This window comes from Nyctibius grandis, chromosome 9 (genome assembly GCF_013368605.1).
Source record: "Nyctibius grandis isolate bNycGra1 chromosome 9, bNycGra1.pri, whole genome shotgun sequence".
Taxonomy (NCBI): domain Eukaryota; kingdom Metazoa; phylum Chordata; class Aves; order Nyctibiiformes; family Nyctibiidae; genus Nyctibius; species Nyctibius grandis.
In genome coordinates, this window is record NC_090666.1 from 8,843,008 (window position 1) to 8,860,479 (window position 17,472).

Consider the following 17,472-nt stretch of genomic DNA (forward strand, 5'->3'; position numbering starts at 1 on the left):
TAGCCATCTAAATGCCAGCTGAGCTCTGAGGCAGTCATTCTTCCTATGCACGTGGAGGGAACTTGGTTCTCCTCCGTTCTCTTTCCGGAGCAGAAACAGAGCCATGCTGGCTTGGGGCGTGCTACCACCACACTGCAAGCTCACTTGGGTGACAGTCACCATAGCTTTCAGGCAGTCTTACACAAACTGCAACTAAACTCACCTTAATGCCATGTCACCAGAGGAGTCAACTCCTCTTTTCCTCAGTTCCACTCCCAGTGATCCTGGGTTTGCCCTGGCCTTGGGAAGGAGTTCCACATTAGCACCAACTCCAGAGCATGAGCATCCCAGACCCTACAGTGCCGTAACACACATCTGGCACCTTGAAGCACCAAGCACTGTACTGTGGGACTTCACTGGTTCCAGCATTTTCTGTTATACACAGATTGGTGGGACCCATCTTGCACCTCAGTTGCTTCGTTGTTTATACCTCTCCTCCTTACTTAATTCTTGTTAATTTATTTTTCTCCATCCATAGTGATGATTTTTGCAACCAAATAAGAAAGTGGTACATGTCTTATACCTCTGTGGCCAAAGAACTACCTCCAAAATGCAAGGAAAGAAGGGACACAGAATGAGTAGCTTCATTTCTTGCTGTCATAAATAAGCAGGAAGCAACAAACTAAGGCAAGTAGGGTATGGGTTGAGCACCTGCCTATACTGCAAATCACCTCGGCCCCGCAAATGAACATAGAAACCCCTGGCTACAGGGAGGGACCATGATGCGCCTCGCTTCCCCTGGGAGACAGAGGCAGACTCTGTTCCAGGCTGGATCTGCAGCTACCTTGGGGGTTTCTGCCTCACAAAAGGATTAGGAGATTAGGACAGTTATTGACAAGGAGAAGGTCCCTCCCTGAAAGAGAGCACTGTGCTTACGTGCAGTGGCTTGCTGTTGGCTCAAGATGGCTGAGCAACACCATCTCCCAGCAAAGAGAGGCTGGCTAGCCAGGTTCTATTACCTACATGCGGTGCTTTAAGGACAGGCCTACAAAGCTCTTTGTATCCAGAGATATCAGTGACGTTGGTGGGAGCCTGAGACCTCTGACATCCTCCCAGGAACAGCTCCAAGAAGGTCAGATTTCCCAGGAAGCTGTAGTCAGGAAGAGTCAGTGGGTGCCAGGAGTGCTGGGAACCACATGAAGCTCTCGTTTCCCTGGGGCACACCAGGCCTGTTCCCTGCTGCCCTGCCTCGAGTTGGAGAGAGAAGTTGGTGGCAGCACTGCAGTAAGTCAGGGAGGGATGCTCACCTGATCAACACAGAAATAACAAGAGTTCCTGCATGCCCCTTCCACCGTCACTAGTGCTTTGGAAGGAGGGGGCTGCTGCTACCAAGGAAGGTTGGGAGCCTGAGGGGGAAGCAGCCGTGACAAAAGAAGTAGACATATTCCCCCCCCCCCCCCTCCCCGGCAATTACCCCTCCTTGCCGACAGCATGTGTGGCTGAGTCCCAGCCTCGGGGCACCTGAAAAGCCTTGACTCAGCTCTGCAATAACACAGTGTTACTGGTGAATTTTACTGATATGTTTTTTACTGGGTGTGTGAGCTACTCAGGCTTAAGAAATCGTCTCCTCATAGATTTCCCTGCGTGACCTCATACACTCACCTCAGCCAGCTCTCTCCTGCAGAAATAACAAACACTTTTATTCAGCTTTTGCTTTGCTAATGGGAAATGAAAGTAAAACAACAATAATTATATTCCCCTTTGTTCCAGAGCAGCGATGCAGCTGCAAAACGTACTTTGTGGAACGCAGCCACGTCAGTCTTCCATTTGTTTCCATTCAGGGTTTTTTTCCCCATTTACTTCTTGCTAATTCTGATGTTATAGAAATTCTCCACGTGCAGGAGATTATAGACATCTGCTCACTGCCATGACCCAAAGCACGTTCTATTGGATAAGAAGGTTAATTTTCCACAGGCAGGAAAACTCGACTATACCAAAATATTTGTATCTGTATAAATTCAGCTTTTCATGTTAGCCTGAAAGGTCGTCATTCTCTATCCCATGAGGAGTTGAAATGGTTTGATTCCTAGAATTTAAATGGCACACTCGGGTCTTCTGCTTTCATGTCAGGCAATCGTCCTCTTTCAGCTCTCGGTACCACAGGGAAAGTCTGCGAGAAATCCACAAATGGTGATCGGAGCCCAAGTCAGGCTTTGGGGATCACTCATGCCTCTTTTACAAAGACAACAGATAATGCTGCCTGAGGACAGCTGGTGGACTTGGGGGCAGCCCTGTCTATCGGGAGCCGTCTGTGGAAGACAATTAAGGAAAGCAACTCCGTATTTACTATACAGTGTCTGAGCAAACAGCATTTCTAGATGGGACTCGCATAAGCACTGAAAAAATCTTAAGGATGCAAATGTCGAGAAAGGTTGGAAACACCTGATCCAGGTGCATTTCAATTCCTGATGGGAAGGACAGGAGCTTCCCAAGACCCTCCTCTATCACGGTCCGAGCACCTTTTGAGAATAAGGACATACACCCAGTACAGAGCTGGCATGTTTTGGGCAGATGATGGGCAAAAGCCAGTGGGCAGAGTCTCAATTGCATGAGGTGAATTTGAGGAGGGGAAGGAGCATGGCAGGAGGGCAGAGATACTTGTTTCAGGCATCAGCAACACGGTAGGACTCAGCATTTGTCTTTGGCCCTATGCCTTTGTTGTCCCTGCCAAGTGCTAATAGGAAAGGCTAGTGTAGGGCGTTGTGATAAAGAAGGTACAGAGGTTGTACAGCTCATTTCACTCGTGTCACTGCTTGCAACAGGCCTGCAAGCAGCTCCTAGGAATGGTACAGGCTTCTTTGCTTTCCCCTGTCACGTAGTGCAGCCTTTGTTTGTGAGAAGTTCATGCCACAGACTATCAGATTTCCTAATCAGAATGACTAGAAATACGGTTTTCATAAGGTACTTTTATGCGCATGGAACTGCACGCATAAGGAGTGAGGTTAGTTTGTGCTCTGTCTCTGTCACTGATGGTTAGTCTGTATTTTTTTGCAGAGACAAGTATTTTGCCAGTCTGCTGTAATAATTGAAATTACACCTGTTTTCTTAATTGCTTTCTCCCTTTCTCCCTCTTTCTCCTCCCCCTGCCCCTTTTCTCTTATTGGAAAGGTAATAATTGAGCCCTGCAGATATGTTGTAAAGAGTAACTTCTAGCACCTCCAGGTCTCTGGATTAGTTAAAAAAATCAGATCTGACACAAGCCATTGCAGCAAGTTGTAGGTCTGACTCCAGCCAATGAGGTATATGTTGCTGCTGCACACATCAGTTTTACTGGTGCAGCCAAGGCATGTCCGGGTGGCCAGAGAATCTCCTGCAGGAGGGAGGCCTTGCTGGATCTCTGCTGAGGTGGAAGGTATTTATTGGGAACCTCCATTTCTGTTGCCATGCCAAGAATTTTCTTGCGGAACTATTAAAAATTCTGAATCAGGCCTCAGAAACAGCTGGCTTAAAATCACTGTTAAGCAGGCTAATTTTATTTATTGTCTGCTTCTGGAAAACCAGAACACAAGTAAATCATGTGTTTGAGCTTTACCCTGTGATCATGAGGGACAGAAATGTGCTTTTAAGGCACAGGCAGGCAGAAGTTCCCATCTGCTTACATAAGCCACGAACTCAGACTGTAAGTGAAACGCGAGGTATGTGCAGCCAAACAGAAGCAAGCAGCAGTATGCAAAGAGCTTGATTTGGGCACTGTGTTAACCCTAGCACAGCAGCCAGGCACAGGAGCTACTCACAGGTCCTCCTGCTCCAAACCAGCAGTGGCCAACACGCTGCAGACGTGGGAAGCCTTCCCCCCATCCCCGTCCCTGGTTGGGGTGCAGTAGGCAGACAGAGGGGAGGGAGAGAGGGAAGCAGGAGGAAGGGCAGGTTGCCTCACAATCTGCCCCTGGTGGGCTGCCAGCTGGGAGACCTCTGGCTCCGTGCTGGTGTACGGCAGAGCTGAGCAGCAGCTCTGGCACACTGAGTTTTTCCTCAGCATGCAGTCATGAGGCAAGTGTGCTGAGGCAGTTGCCCCTCTCCTTGGGGGAGACAGACATAGCCCAGAATGCAGTTCAGGGTGGCAGTTGTGCTTTGGTTTCTCCTGCAGCAAAAGGGTTTCTGTGAGCTGCCAAGCAGGTTGCAAGTGTGTTCAGAGAAGTCAGCCAACACATGAGGGTCAGCTGTCCACATCACCTTCCTTCCACCACCACTGCACAAACCTGCTGCTTTGGGCAGACTTTTGAGGCTTCTTTGGAAAGACCCAAAGTAGACCTACTCCAGGGATTTACTGGTCTCTGCTCCAAGGATAAGAAACAACCTGCAGGCTCGCCACTATGAAGCATCAGCCTAGCCATGCCAGCCATGGCTGCTGGAGATGTCTGCATGCTCCTGCTCAGCAGAGTGGGCCTGACACCCTGGCTCAGCATGGGTTGAGGCCTTGGCTGCTTACAGCAGTGGGGCTTGGGGCTTTGCCTAGCTTTGCTTTTTTTCATCTTCTCAAAGATCACATCCTCTCTCTCGGTGATGGCTCTCTGGCTTTCCTGGAGGCAAAGCCAGGCTGAATGCAAGGTAAAAGGCATGAGGACAGGATGGCACAGCTGAGACAAACTGATGTCTGGCTGAGATGTAACCAAACTAGTTAAAAGCTCCCCTGCCCCCATGGTTGAATGCAAGGAGGATTCATAACACTGCTTGATCCATTCTTTCTAAGTAGATGTTTTCCCAAACCAGAGTATCCCATGCTCCCACTCCATCATACGCTCTGCTAAAGTTGATCAGTTTAACTACAGAGCTAGCATATGTACGTAGAGGGAGAAGAAAAATCATTTTGTCACTACCTGTCAGTTCATGAATAAGCCATGCCAACATGCTTTTCACAATCTCTTTAGCTTTTCCAAATGTTAGAAAAACAAACAGAAGCAAAACAAGACTGTAGGCCTGAATCAGAAGGAGCCATCTCTCTCCTCTGCTCTCTCAAGTGAAAAGTGTCTATAGTTACATGCTTATTTATCACATATACAGGATGTTTATTATCCTCCAATATGGCCATAAAATCTACATTATTGAAATATTGTCATTTATCAAATTAATTGATAATGTCAACAATTGAAATAAATATTTTACAGTATATAGTTCCATTATACTCACAGTACAGAAATCGTGCCCGTGGCTTGTAGGAGCAGTCGGTGTTTAATGTTTGTAAATCAAGAGTTTCCTTCTGTAGTTCATACACATTCTTCTGCCCTGAGACTAAAAATACAGAAACACGTTACATCTCTATACACAACTCAAATACAGACAAATCTCTGTATTATATTTGTAAGCTCTGTAAATATGTGCTAAAAATATTAAGTTTCGGAAGATAATTTTAAAGAAAAATTACTTGCTTCCTAAAAGGAAGGAAAGCTTTATTGTTGGAGGGGAGGAATTATGTGCATATTATAAGTCAGCATCTTTCTTGCAGGATACCTGGCAGAGATTAAACTGTGTGTTGTTTAAATGAACTAGGCCACTTCTCTCAATGTTACCGAAACCAAAGATTCAGAAGTGTGGTGGACAGCCTTTTTCTGCTGCTTATCCTCTTCCCTCAACAGAACCCAAGAGCAGTTGCAGTCACTCTCAGCTGGCAAAAGCTCATGTTTGATTCCAACTGCCCCTTTCCTTCAGCAGCTGGACACTCACGACGAGGTTACTGATTAGTGTTGGTGCTGCCATTTAATATGTGTTCAAAAAATGGATCTGTATGCGTGGAAAAACGTGTCGCATGTAGGTGAACTTAGCACTGGTTTCTAAAGAAATCAACCTCGTACTTCTCCCAGGTAATTGTGTGTGCCATGAACATGCCGTGGAAACACCTCTCAAGACTGCAGTTAAGTGTTGCATTGAGGAACAGGGTTTGTTTGTCGACAATGTGTTATCTTAATGCCACTGAGGCACTGAAGCCTCAGGACGTTTTTTATACGATAACTTTTCTTAAAGAGTGTACTTCATAAAATGTGGCAAGAGCGCATTTTGCTTTGTCTTTTGCTTATCACATGTCATTTGATTTATGTCCAAGGTCCCATCTGTTGTTTTAATCTTAATACCTTATTTCAATCTGCTTGCCTCCTCAAATCCCCCCAGATATTCTGGAATATTAACTAGGATCTTACAGGTTTTGTGTGAAGCAAATTCTATTATCTTTGTCCTATTTTTTTTAAAAGTCTTTTTCTCCTGTTGATGTTGAACACCCACATAAACAAGCAAAGCAAACTCACTCTGCAGTGACGCGAAATGCAGTGAAATATCCTGGGGCATAATCTAATGTTTAGATCAGACTCCCAGAATCTTTAATCTTTCAACCTTCAATATTACTTGCAACAACTACAGGTAAAATTATTTCAAGCAGTATATTGCTCCTTTATGTGTGCTGCTTTGCATTCATTTAATTGTGGAATAAGACAAGAACACATTTGAAGCTACTTGGAGCACAGTCATTTTCCATAAGGTTTGCTATTATTACTGTTACTTTTAATCCTATATTTTTCATATACATATATATTACTATGAGCAGTAAGTGGTTCTACTCATAAACCTTCAGTCCTTAGCAGAACAAAACTACCTAAGTATTAGCTGCTTTGATAGCTGTACAGTGGGATTTGGGCCTATGAACTTAGTTAAACCTCTTTGACCCTTGTTTCTCTGCTTTTCATTCAGGGTTACTATTTTGACCACTTCCCTGACTTGTTTACAGCCCTGTTTTCAGCAGGTTGCAAATTTGTTCATGCAGCTCTGTGTGTTTTATCAGTCTGCCTTTGAGGGCACTCTTGATGTGCTTCCAACTTTTGGATTGTTTGTACCTGCAGCTTTAACTACACACCTTATGTTAAGAACGAACCAACACCTTGCATGTAAGGGGATGTCTGTGATACCTGGATCTAATCTCCCAGCAATGACTACAAAGCAGTACATGTCGGAAGGCCTCTGGTTAGGTGCTGGGTGCCTCCAAGGCGGTGGGAGTGCTCATCCCCTCCCGGGGCTGGCACTTCAGCATGGTATGTGACCATGCCTCTATCTGCACAGCTCGTGGGGACCAATGCATTGATTACGCTGCCAGGCAGAGAGGAGCTGAAGGCACAGCAATGGATCCTGCCTATGGGGGGGATCACGTGTCTCTCCAATGAGTTTGGCGTCACTAAAGTGACTGAGGTCCCTAAAAGGCTAGTTCAGGTGATACTGGTAGAAGGCTCGCAGCCTCTGTGCTGACCATGATTTTCGTTCCTATTTTTTGGATCACTGCTGGCACCATTACATTAGGTGTTACAGACAGAGTAAGGGTGTCATGGATGTGAAGAAACCCCAGCCTAAAGGTTCCACATGAAACCATATGAAATGTGTTGTTCCAAGTTGGCCTGGACACCGTTTGGCAAAGTCCAAAGGCAGTAAGGAGTGTCACAGCTGAAACAAACCCCAGATCTTGGGAGGTGTGAATTACGAGAGTCTGGGAGGGGGGTCTGGATCCAAGTTATGGGGGGCTGGGGTTTTGGTTTGTGTTTGGTTTTTTTTTTGTGTAATTACAAAAAAGTTTCAAAACTATTTTCAAGGAATTCATAATCCTGCTTTAGTTGTTTCCATTATTTCCATAAGGTGTAGGAGTAAGATCCTGTTGTAACACATTTGTTACTGTTTAAACAAATTAATGTATGAAGTACATGGTGGTTGATTAGGTCTGAGTACATGACTTTACATGTTCAACTTTCATGTCTAATGCATGTAAAGCAATACAACTGCTGATGAGCAGTACACAGAAATGCTTTGCTTTATATTCTCATAACAACCGCGTGGAGCAGTGCCATTTTTGCAGTGTGACAATAATGTGGGAAGTACTATAATTGTCACAGATATCTTCTGCATTCAAAGTCGTGACTTGGCTCCATAACATGCATCATGCAAATAAATATGAATCAATACCTTTCATTTTTGGCCTCTTCAAAACAGTAACAGGAATTAGAATGTGTTCAGAATGTTTTATGCCTTAAAAATATCCTTATGGCACACTGCTTCCAAACAACCCCAGTATTTCTGGGGAGGATAAACTGTCCAAGGGACAAAAGCCTGCTGAGCAACTGTTCTAGCACTGGCAGTGGGTGCTGTCACAGCAGGAAGAGCCACAAAGAGGATTGCATCTTCTCTTCTTGACTGAAAATTGCAGCAAAGTACTGGAATATATGCTGTGTAGGTTAACCTGCTTTAGGAGAACTGTGGGCTGTCCTGGGCTGCGAACAAAGCAGCAGACAGGTTCCATTTATTGCTCCAGATGTGCTAGGGTGCTGGTTTCCTACGTCCTGGGCATTTACCTGTGTAGCACTATGAAGTTTGGGTTCTCTTTCAATATATACATGGAGTCACCGAGGAAATGACAAGATCCTGTCACCTCCAACGCCAGCAGTACGCAGCCTGTAGTTCTCTGCCTCTCAGCCATTCCTGGTGAGGAGAGCACAAGTCTTCCAGTTATTTCGCTAATTAAGTGGGTTATCTGGGATTATGATGCCTTGCCACATTACACCAGCATGGCTTGTAACAGCAACAAGACTAGCAAGTGGCCTTATGTGTGTGATTTATAAGGCGACTTCAGTAAATTGTACACTTTAAGGGATACAACAGGACGGATGGTGATCTACCAGGCTTCTGGTGCCTTCCCTTGACATTGCCACTTTCAAGGGTAGCCCAAGATAATTCTCAAGACTGGTCACAGCCTCTTGTAGCCAGTTTCGGTTTTGGTTGACCCATCCAGCTATCCTGCAGGCCATATTACTACTATTTACAGTACCTGTGAGCAAGCATAATGTCCTTCAAAAGAAATTTAATTAATCCAGAATGCAAGAGGTAACTTCATAACAACATAACAACCTCATCACCAGCAACACATCCATCCTGTTCTCTTTTGCCAGTCTGATTTCTCATAAAAAGCTTCTGAATCTGACAAGAGTTTTAACCCTCAAGGCTTTAAGCAGACCAGTGTCCAGGCATCCTTAAGAAGGGCCTATGCACATAGTCTTGCTTTTCAGGTTTGTTAAAATTGTTAGCTACAAGGATGGAGCTCTTCAAAGGGGAAGTTGGGGCTTTTTAAGTGAAGGATGCTTCAATCAGAAACAGCAAAGGAGAAAGGAGGAGGGGAAAAAAACAAACCCAAGCACAACCATGCTGAAGAAAAGAAAGAACGGTCTGTAATTTGCTGTCGCACCATTTGTATCACAGCAATGGTATTCAGTTGCAACATGCAACTTGCAGAGCAATACTGGAAAGAATTCGGCTAAGTTCTGGTAGCCCAGAACTGTCATTTAAAGACAGAAAGAGGCTTTATTGATTTCTTCATGTCTTGAAGGTGCTAAAGTGTGTTTACCTTCCACCTAAATAATCCAAACACACGAACTAAGGCCTATTTCATGCACGTGTTCACTTCTCTAATGTATAAATCAAGTTAAGAGGATGCTGGCATTTAACAAGTATTTTTAACAGATTGCAGTGAAGATGTACCGAATCTAATGGAGAAGCAGTTAAAGCCAAAGGGGGTCAAGTCTGCCTGGAGATGTGGTGCCACCACCGGTAACGCTGAGCTGGTGGCAAAACGATTGGATAAACCGCCGCCGAGGCCCCGTCCTCGCGGGTAGCGCCTTCAGAGCTAAGAATAACCGCGCAGCCCCGCTTCCAACGCACAGCCGCCGCCCCGGGATGGGGTCCCGGACACGGGTGCGCCGTAGCCGCTGTCCCTGCCGGGCTCCAGGCCTTCCCCGGGACCCCGGGCACCTCGCCCGGGCCCGGCGCTGCCGCGGGAGCGGCCTCATGGACCGCCGAGCACCTGCTGCGCCTGCCTTGCCGCCCTGCTTGGCCCCGGGGAGAGGGAGTTCCGCCATCAGGCCGGGCCGCCGGTGCCGCCGCCGCCCTCGCCCGGCCCCTCAGCGCCGCCGCCCGCTCCCCGCCGGCACGTGCCACGGGCAGGGCGGGGCCCCGCCGCCCACCGCCGCGTGTAGCTTTAAGCGCTGCCCCTCCCCTCTCCCCGCGCAGGCTCGGCCACTCAGGAGCGCGCTCCGCAGCCAATGGGCGCGCCGTAGCTGCGCGAGGCGAGCGGCGGCGCGCCCAATGGGAGGGCGCGGGGGGCGGGGCAGGGCGGCCGGGGCACTATTGTTGATGAGGCGCACGGAGGCTGCGGAGGCAGCGCGGGCAGCCCCGGGCTGGGGACGGCAGCGAGGAAGGGACGGCGCCGCGGCCGCCGCTTGAGGTGTTGGACCCCCGCGAGGACCTGCCCGCGCCTCGGGCCTTTCCTTTCCTCCCTCATCACCGACGGTCTTCCGCGAGCCCCGGCTCCCGACGGACAATGTCCCACCAGCGCGTGAGGCGCAACGGCTCCCCGACCCCGGCCACCTCCCTGGGGGGAGGAGGCGCGGCGGCGGCGGGTGGCGGAGCGGGAGCGAGCAGCCGCCTCCAGCCCATGCGGGCCACGGTGCCCTTCCAGCTCAAGCAGCAGCAGCAACATGGCAGCCCCACGAGGAGCGGCGGCGCGAGCGCCCCGGGCGGGGGTCTCCCACGCGCGGCGCCCGCCTCGCGCAGCATCAGCCCCACGCGCGCGGCGCCCACCGTCAGCGGCGGGCGCGGCGGCCCCGCCACGGCCACGCAGACGCCGGCGGGAGGGGGAAGCAGCGCCGCCGCCTCGGCGGCCGCCGCCGCCGCCGCCTCCTCGCGGGGCAGCCCCACGCGTGCCGGCGGGGCGCGGGGGAGCCCCCCTCGGCCCCACCGTCTACCGCCGCCTCCCCCCCCGCCGCCGCCGCCGGGCTGCGGGCCCTCACCTTGCTCTTCTCCGGTGCCTCCGCTGCCGGAGGGCAGCGCTACAGCGGCGGGCAGGGTCCGGCACCGGCGGCACTCGCCGGAGCAAGGCAGGAGCTCCCCGGAGAGGAAGAGCCCCAGCTCCCCCGGCTGCAAAGGTGAGCGCTCCTGTCAGCCAGCCCCCGCCTGCACCTGCTGCCCGCCCGGCCGCTACGGACCGGGGCGGGGGGGCGAGGGGGGGCGCGGTGCGCGCGCGCGGCCGTTACCTGAGGGGAATGGGGAGGCGCGCGGCCACACCGTTACGGCGGGGGGGGGGGGGCAGCGGTCGCCGGCGGGCGGCCGGGCCCAGCGGGAAAGGGCACTCGCCGGGCTCGGCGTGGCCGAGTCTCTGCCAGCGCTTTGCGGGGCGGGGGGGGCTGGGGCCGGCGGTGGGCCTCCGAGCGCGCCGTGCTCCCCGGGGGAGAGGTAGGGACAGGGGCTGTGCCCAGGCTTGTGCCCGTTCGGATCCCTCTCTGGCTGGCGGCAGCGCTTGTGGAGCGTGTGTGTGTGAAGGGCTTGTTGCTTTTGTTGCTACTCTGTTGCTTCCTGGCTTTGAGGGACAGAGAAAGCCGAGCGTGCCATGTGGGGAATTGTAGCCAGTCCTGTAGTGCTCCTGCAAGTACTGCCAGAGGTTTCCAGAGGAGAGTCAGTGGTGCAGGCGATGTACTTAAGATACTTCAGTACAAGCTTAAGGAAAAAAGTATTCAGTATCTCTTTTCGTAGTTACTTTAAACATTAACCCTGCAGAAGGACGTGTGAACTTGAGAGTGATGACAAGCTTCACTACAGCCAAGATAGGAAATCGCGTGGGAATGGCATACGTTTTGTAGCAAACTGCTTTTTAATAATTAAAACATACTTACTGGGAATGCTGAAATTTAAGCAATATGTGGCATCTGGTTGAGGATAATAGAGACTTACGTATGTAAGTTCTTTTTCTTCTTGGGATAAAAGTTTAATCAAAAAATGCGTGAGTGAGGCTTTGTGTTAATGTCCTCAGATCTGGAAAAGTCTCTGACTTTTGGGATACCAAAGCTTACATCTACTCTGTTTCATGAAATTACATGTGGTAATCTAAACAATAAAGTTGACTAGTATGCAGAAGTGTATATGCAGAAATCTAGGACCAACACAATTCCCTTTAACACTTCTACTTCTCCCGATGTTGCTTCCCCTTTCGAAAATAACGATTATAACCAGACTACTGTGTTGGGTTTTTTCTTTATTTTCTGTCCTGGCTGTTGAGGAATGGTGCTGCCAAATTAGACAGTCATAACCAATTGGTACGGTACTTAAACTAATGTCTGTGTGACTTAATTTTTCTTTTTTTTTTTTTTTTCATTCAGACATACCGCTTCAAGATTACCATATGCCTGCTTGTCTGCAGTGTAAGAGAGCAGTGCCACAAAGATGCTTAGGTTCTGAATTAGATTTTCTGCTTTTCAGATGAGAGTAATGAGGGGTTTTTTAAGGTTATATTCTGAGGTTTTGGATTGAGGAACGTGTATTCTTCATTGGAGATTCTGGTTAATCAGTAATCTGAAAGACTTTATACACATCACAACATCCTATCTTCTTCCTGTGAACTTTATAGAAGCTCTTGCCCAAGATGCAACCTCTTGGCCTGGAGAATGAGGAACAGGAGGGCTAGCCTTGAGATCCAGGTTCAAAATCTGTTTGTGAAAGCATGTGTCAGACCACTTAGAGTGGAAAAATTGCGCTGTCTTCAGATCATTATGTAGAAGCCCGTTGAAACCGTGCTAACTTCTTTACTGGATCTAAGAATTAGTATATAGAAAGAAGTCATTTGATTACTGTGTTAAGATAACTCCAGCAGCTTTTTACAAGATGTGTGAAAACAGAAGAGTCGTGTCCATTTAATTGCTTCCATGTGTTTAAATTTCTGAACAGTACTTGTATTGGCCCAAAATGCCAATTAAACCTGTTCAGTATTGCTTAACATTTGTGTTGTGTAGTCCAATGCTCGATAGAGACTGCGTTAACTTCAATTTTTTCTTCATCTAGATGAGAAAACTTAGTGGTAGCTGAGAACGTGAAAGTGGAACTTTATTTTTGCTGTTGAGGCCACCGTTGTGAAGCCATGCAGGCCACATCAGGGTATCAGTCAGAATCTACTGCAGCGTGACTTGGGTTTTCCTGTTTCTTGTTTTCAGTTGCTAATGGCTTTTGTTCATTCCTACAGCTGCAGCCATGTTTTTTTAGATTAAAATGAACCTTGAGGTTAGACTAGCTTCTTCCAAACTTTGATACTGGTTCTGTAAGTTGTATACTTTAGACTCAACTTCATGTTTTTCAGATTTTCTTTTCTGGGAAGCAGTTGAATAGTTTTGAACATAGTTTTCATCAACCTGCTTAACACTTGAGGACCCCAACTTGTGAATTTACAAATGTGACTTAATATCTTTTTTTTTTTTGTGGTGTTTTTTTGTTGTGTTTTTTTTTTCTTGTTTTTTTGAACTGAATTATAACTAAATGTTGGAAATATTTAACTGAATTTTCTGTGGATTATGGGATAATTGCAAACTGAAGATTCCATGGCACAACTCCTAAATTTCTGTGCTTTTCTTGCTGCTTCCCTCCTAAATAAATATGATCAAGAGCCTAGATCTTCCTACTACCCACTTTTTGTCTTTTACTTTCCCTCCCTGCAGTCTCTAGCACTTATTTCACAGACCTCAGCTTCTACTTGCCTGTTAATGTGCTCTGTCTTTCCCATCACTGGTGTGACCTCACTTCTATACTGCAAGGTCTTTCCTGCAATCTCCAGTTTTGGTTCAGTTTTCACATATGCCTCTTTTCCTGTCTGCAAACCACCACTGTTAAAGGAAGTTGTTTTGACCTGCTAGTAGATTGTTGCAAAATGAGATAGAGAAATGTGTATGTTGTACCTTTATTGTTATTTTTATGTTTGTTTATCTACTGAGTAAAGATCAAATGTGATCTTGTTATTTGTGTTCTTATATAAAACCCATCTTCTTGAAGAGTTCAACTGTTCAGCTCCAGAAGTGTTACAATGCACCAGGCTGTGTAAACAAGAAGGTCAAGACCAGAGCCATAGCAGTTTTTTACTGCCCCTTTCAGGTGCCTTGAGGTTGTGAGAGGTTTCTCTACTGGATGCTGAACTTTCTGGTATATGGATGAGTAATATTAAAGCCTACTTGTGTGAAAGGAAATTATGAAAATTTTTATAACAGTATACTGGAAAGTCGTAAGGAGTTCAGATGTGAACCCCTCCTTGGGGTAGGGAGAAGGAATGGAACTCCATTACACTCTTGAATTTCACTGTAGAATTTATTTATTTTAAGAATTTGGTGAGTGACATGATAATAGCTGCAGACCTGCCAACATTACCAAGGTTTTGCTGTAGTTATAAAAGATATTACTGTAGGATAAGGGAGGACAGAAGGCTTTGTGTACCATTACATGCCTACTTTGCTTACCTAAGCTGTTTAACAAATGGTGGGTGTAAAGAAAGTGAATTCATTTTTGCAGCATCATACTTTAGGTTTCTTGTGGCGAACACATCAGGGGAGTTTATTTGGATTAAAAATGTTTTCATTCACTAGAATTAAGTAACTTGAACATCTTAGGTTTCTGAGGTTTGGTTTTGTGAAACACATTAATTCATTCTCCTACTGAGGGATCGTTTTGAGTTACTAGAAGCAAAAGTGTGAGTAGTTCTTTAGATTTATGTGAAGATAATAGCCAAGATTGTCTTCCAAAGGGAGTATACACAGTTGTGCTCTGTGTCTGTTCTTAATACTGTCTGAGCCTGTTTAACACTTTCAATGAAACATAAAAACTAGGTGAAGCCCCTGAGATCAGTTGTGTTTGTATGAGTGTTAGGGAAAAGACAGCTGTGCATGGGAGAGATCCCATGAATGTCCTTTCTGAGGAAAAGGCTGTCCAGAACAGAACAAAAAAGTCAGTGATATGCCTATGTGCCAGAGAAGCTAGTTGGATCTCTCTCTTTGTCACTGTTTTGGATATCCTACCTGTATAAAAAGCTTCAATTAGAACTCTGTCAGGGAATTTTGTGAGGTTAATGGTGTCCTGTGCTTTTCCAGTGGCTCTTTCTGCTGCTTGCTAGTTTTGTTTTGTTTTCTCATGGTGTCTGTTAGAAGATGTTTCTTCGGAGTTTTTATTTTCCTTTCTCAAAACTTTAATTTCAAATATGTAGAAAGATATCAACAGGACTGTAAGATCAATCTTCAAGTTACACTTCAGTAGTAATCCTTATTTTGCAGTTCTAACAACAGTTTTCTAACATTTTTCCTGAAAAATTGAAAGATGAATTTTCAGAGTGTTTTGTCTCTTAGGACTTTCTTATATGTAAGACCTTCCCTCTTGTATGTTAAGACCCCCTGAAGTCAGTGCTCTCTTTCCTACCTTTTGGTTAGTTATAGGTGAGCATCTATATTTGTTCAATTTTGCTCTTCAGTCACATTGTTAGACTGCCTTGGCTTAAATTACCTTCAGAGGTGCCTGACTTCACAGTTGCAGTAGATGTGTGTGATACCAGCTTACCTGTAGCAACTTCAGTCGCTCTGTTGTACTGCAATGACTTGTGAAGACATGGTAACTTGCTTGTTATTTTCCCACATTGTGGACTTTGATTTCTATTGTGTATGTTCTGTTCTTATTTTGCTTTGTTTGAAGCCAGATTGCAGAAAAACTTTGTTTCTAAATAGATATAGAGTAGTGGTGGATGGATAGGAGGGTTGATATTTGTCACAAATATTGGTTTAAAGAGATAATCAGGCCAATTAAAACAGACCTAATATTTAAGAAGCGTCTATTTGATGTAACAGCTCCATTGTTTTTCATCAGCCACAGCTGTTGTAACTGTTATCTCTATGGAGGCAGATCTCTTGTTATGTAGGTCACATCAAGGAAAAATAGCAGCTGAGCACTTGCTTCAAGTGTTGTAGGGGAAAGTGCAATGAAAACATTGCATATGTTCCCACTGAAATGTTTTGAAACAGCAAGAGGAGTTGTGTTGTAGTAGACTTTGGCAATTTGTATTAAGACATGTTGTGAAGGTGGAAAAGTAAGTAAAAACGTCCTTGCAGCATCTGAATAAAAGTAACCTGAAAACAGAATTCCTTGAAGGAATTTTGAAATCAGAGGAAAAGAGAGTACTTATAGGCTTTGTGCCTTGAAATGAGCAGCTTCCCTTGAACTTAGATAGTAAACAGGCTCTTCAGTTTTCATTTTCTCTGTATGCCTTGCAAAGTATACTTTCCACTTTTTTTTTGTGGGGGAGGGAAGAGGGTAATAGTTTCTGCTGCTTCAGTTTTGAAGTTGTCTGCTGCCATGGCTTTGCAGATGATGTGACTGACTACATACACTTATTGATTTTTAATTCATTTTTCACATCCTTTCTGTTTCCCTTTGGTAAAAAGAGAGAAGCTTCTTAAAGAGGAAGAATAATAATTCAGAAGAAAAATAAATAGGGAGAGTATGGCAGCTGTTTCTGAGACACAGAAAATGTTTGATATAACTTTGGAAGCAGGTGTAATTTTTAAGGAATGACACGTTGCATGAGCATGCCACATTCTCCTGTGGTACAGACAAAAGAAATTGTTTTGAAAACTTCTGATGCAAACAGACCTTTCAGTGTGCTGTATGGTGGTAGTAGTAGTCAGAGAATTTCTTTGATAGAGGGGTCTTAAGTGCATGGTAACTCCAAAATTTGAGCTACTCGCTGAGAGCAGATCTGCTGTGAGCTCAGTAGCAAGATTTTATCATTGTTGATACTAGTAGAAATAATAAACCAGATGAGATTTCTGGACTGCTTTACGTGAATGTGGCTGATTAAAGTGCTAATAATTACTTCCTTATAGTTGAAATATCATAGAATCATAGAATGGTTTGGGTTGGAAGGGACCTTAAAGATCATCTAGTTCCAACTCCCCTGCCACAGGCAGGGACACCTTTCTGCTAGACCAGGTTGCCCAAAGCGTCATCCAACCTGGCCTTGAACAAAATTTGCATGAGGATATTTAGTAGAGAATGTCACTAGACTTATATTTGAAAGACTGGTGTTCTGTGAGAATAAGATGTTGTCCACACCACTGAAATCTGTACCTAACACGTTTTATTAATGTTTATGTATCTTTAGTAGATTGAAATGGCTTAGAAATTGAGTTTTGGACTTCTGATGGCAGTGTGTTTATTTTCTGACTAGCAGTCAGACACTAATAAGGCATAACTTCTTTTGCCCATAACTGAGTTTATGTAGAATACAAATTGCTGTGTTATTTATACTTTTAGTGCAAAATTTATCCTAAGGCACAGTCAGGAAGGACGTATGACTGAGTTTTTCCAGTCCCCTTGTAAAGCTTCCATCTGATCTCTGTATCTTATTTGCTGTGTTCTAGCCGTTTGTTTTAGGCCTTTGTATTCATTATAGGTAAGATTAATACATGATTCTTTCCAGTATAATTCTGTGAGGAGTAGATGAATTGATAGTAAGCTTGCATCATTGTGATCTCTGGATTTGCATTTGGCATCTAGAATAGTTAGTAACAAATAATGTATGAGCATATATGTATATCTAAACCCTGGGTCTCTCCTGCTTGTTGGTGTCTA

The 17,472-nt window shown here is 45.7% G+C and overlaps 1 protein-coding gene and 1 long non-coding RNA gene across 4 annotated transcripts in view; one reads left to right on the forward strand and one right to left on the reverse strand.

The window, feature by feature from the left end:
* LOC137666954 (uncharacterized) overlaps positions 1-11,037 on the reverse strand; it is a 27,185-nt gene extending 16,148 nt beyond the window's left edge. For all 3 annotated transcript variants that reach the window (XR_011048735.1, XR_011048734.1, XR_011048733.1), the window contains exons 1-2: positions 10,842-11,037; positions 5,167-5,268 (exon numbers count right to left, since the gene is read on the reverse strand). This is a non-coding gene — a long non-coding RNA (uncharacterized lncRNA). The remainder of the gene's footprint in view (positions 1-5,166; positions 5,269-10,841) is intronic.
* Positions 10,225-17,472, forward strand: part of FAM117B (family with sequence similarity 117 member B) — a 25,267-nt gene continuing 18,019 nt past the window's right edge. The window contains exon 1 of the mRNA XM_068407239.1: positions 10,225-10,976. Within this exon, the coding sequence (XP_068263340.1) occupies positions 10,373-10,976 (604 nt within the window). The 5' untranslated portion in view covers positions 10,225-10,372. The remainder of the gene's footprint in view (positions 10,977-17,472) is intronic.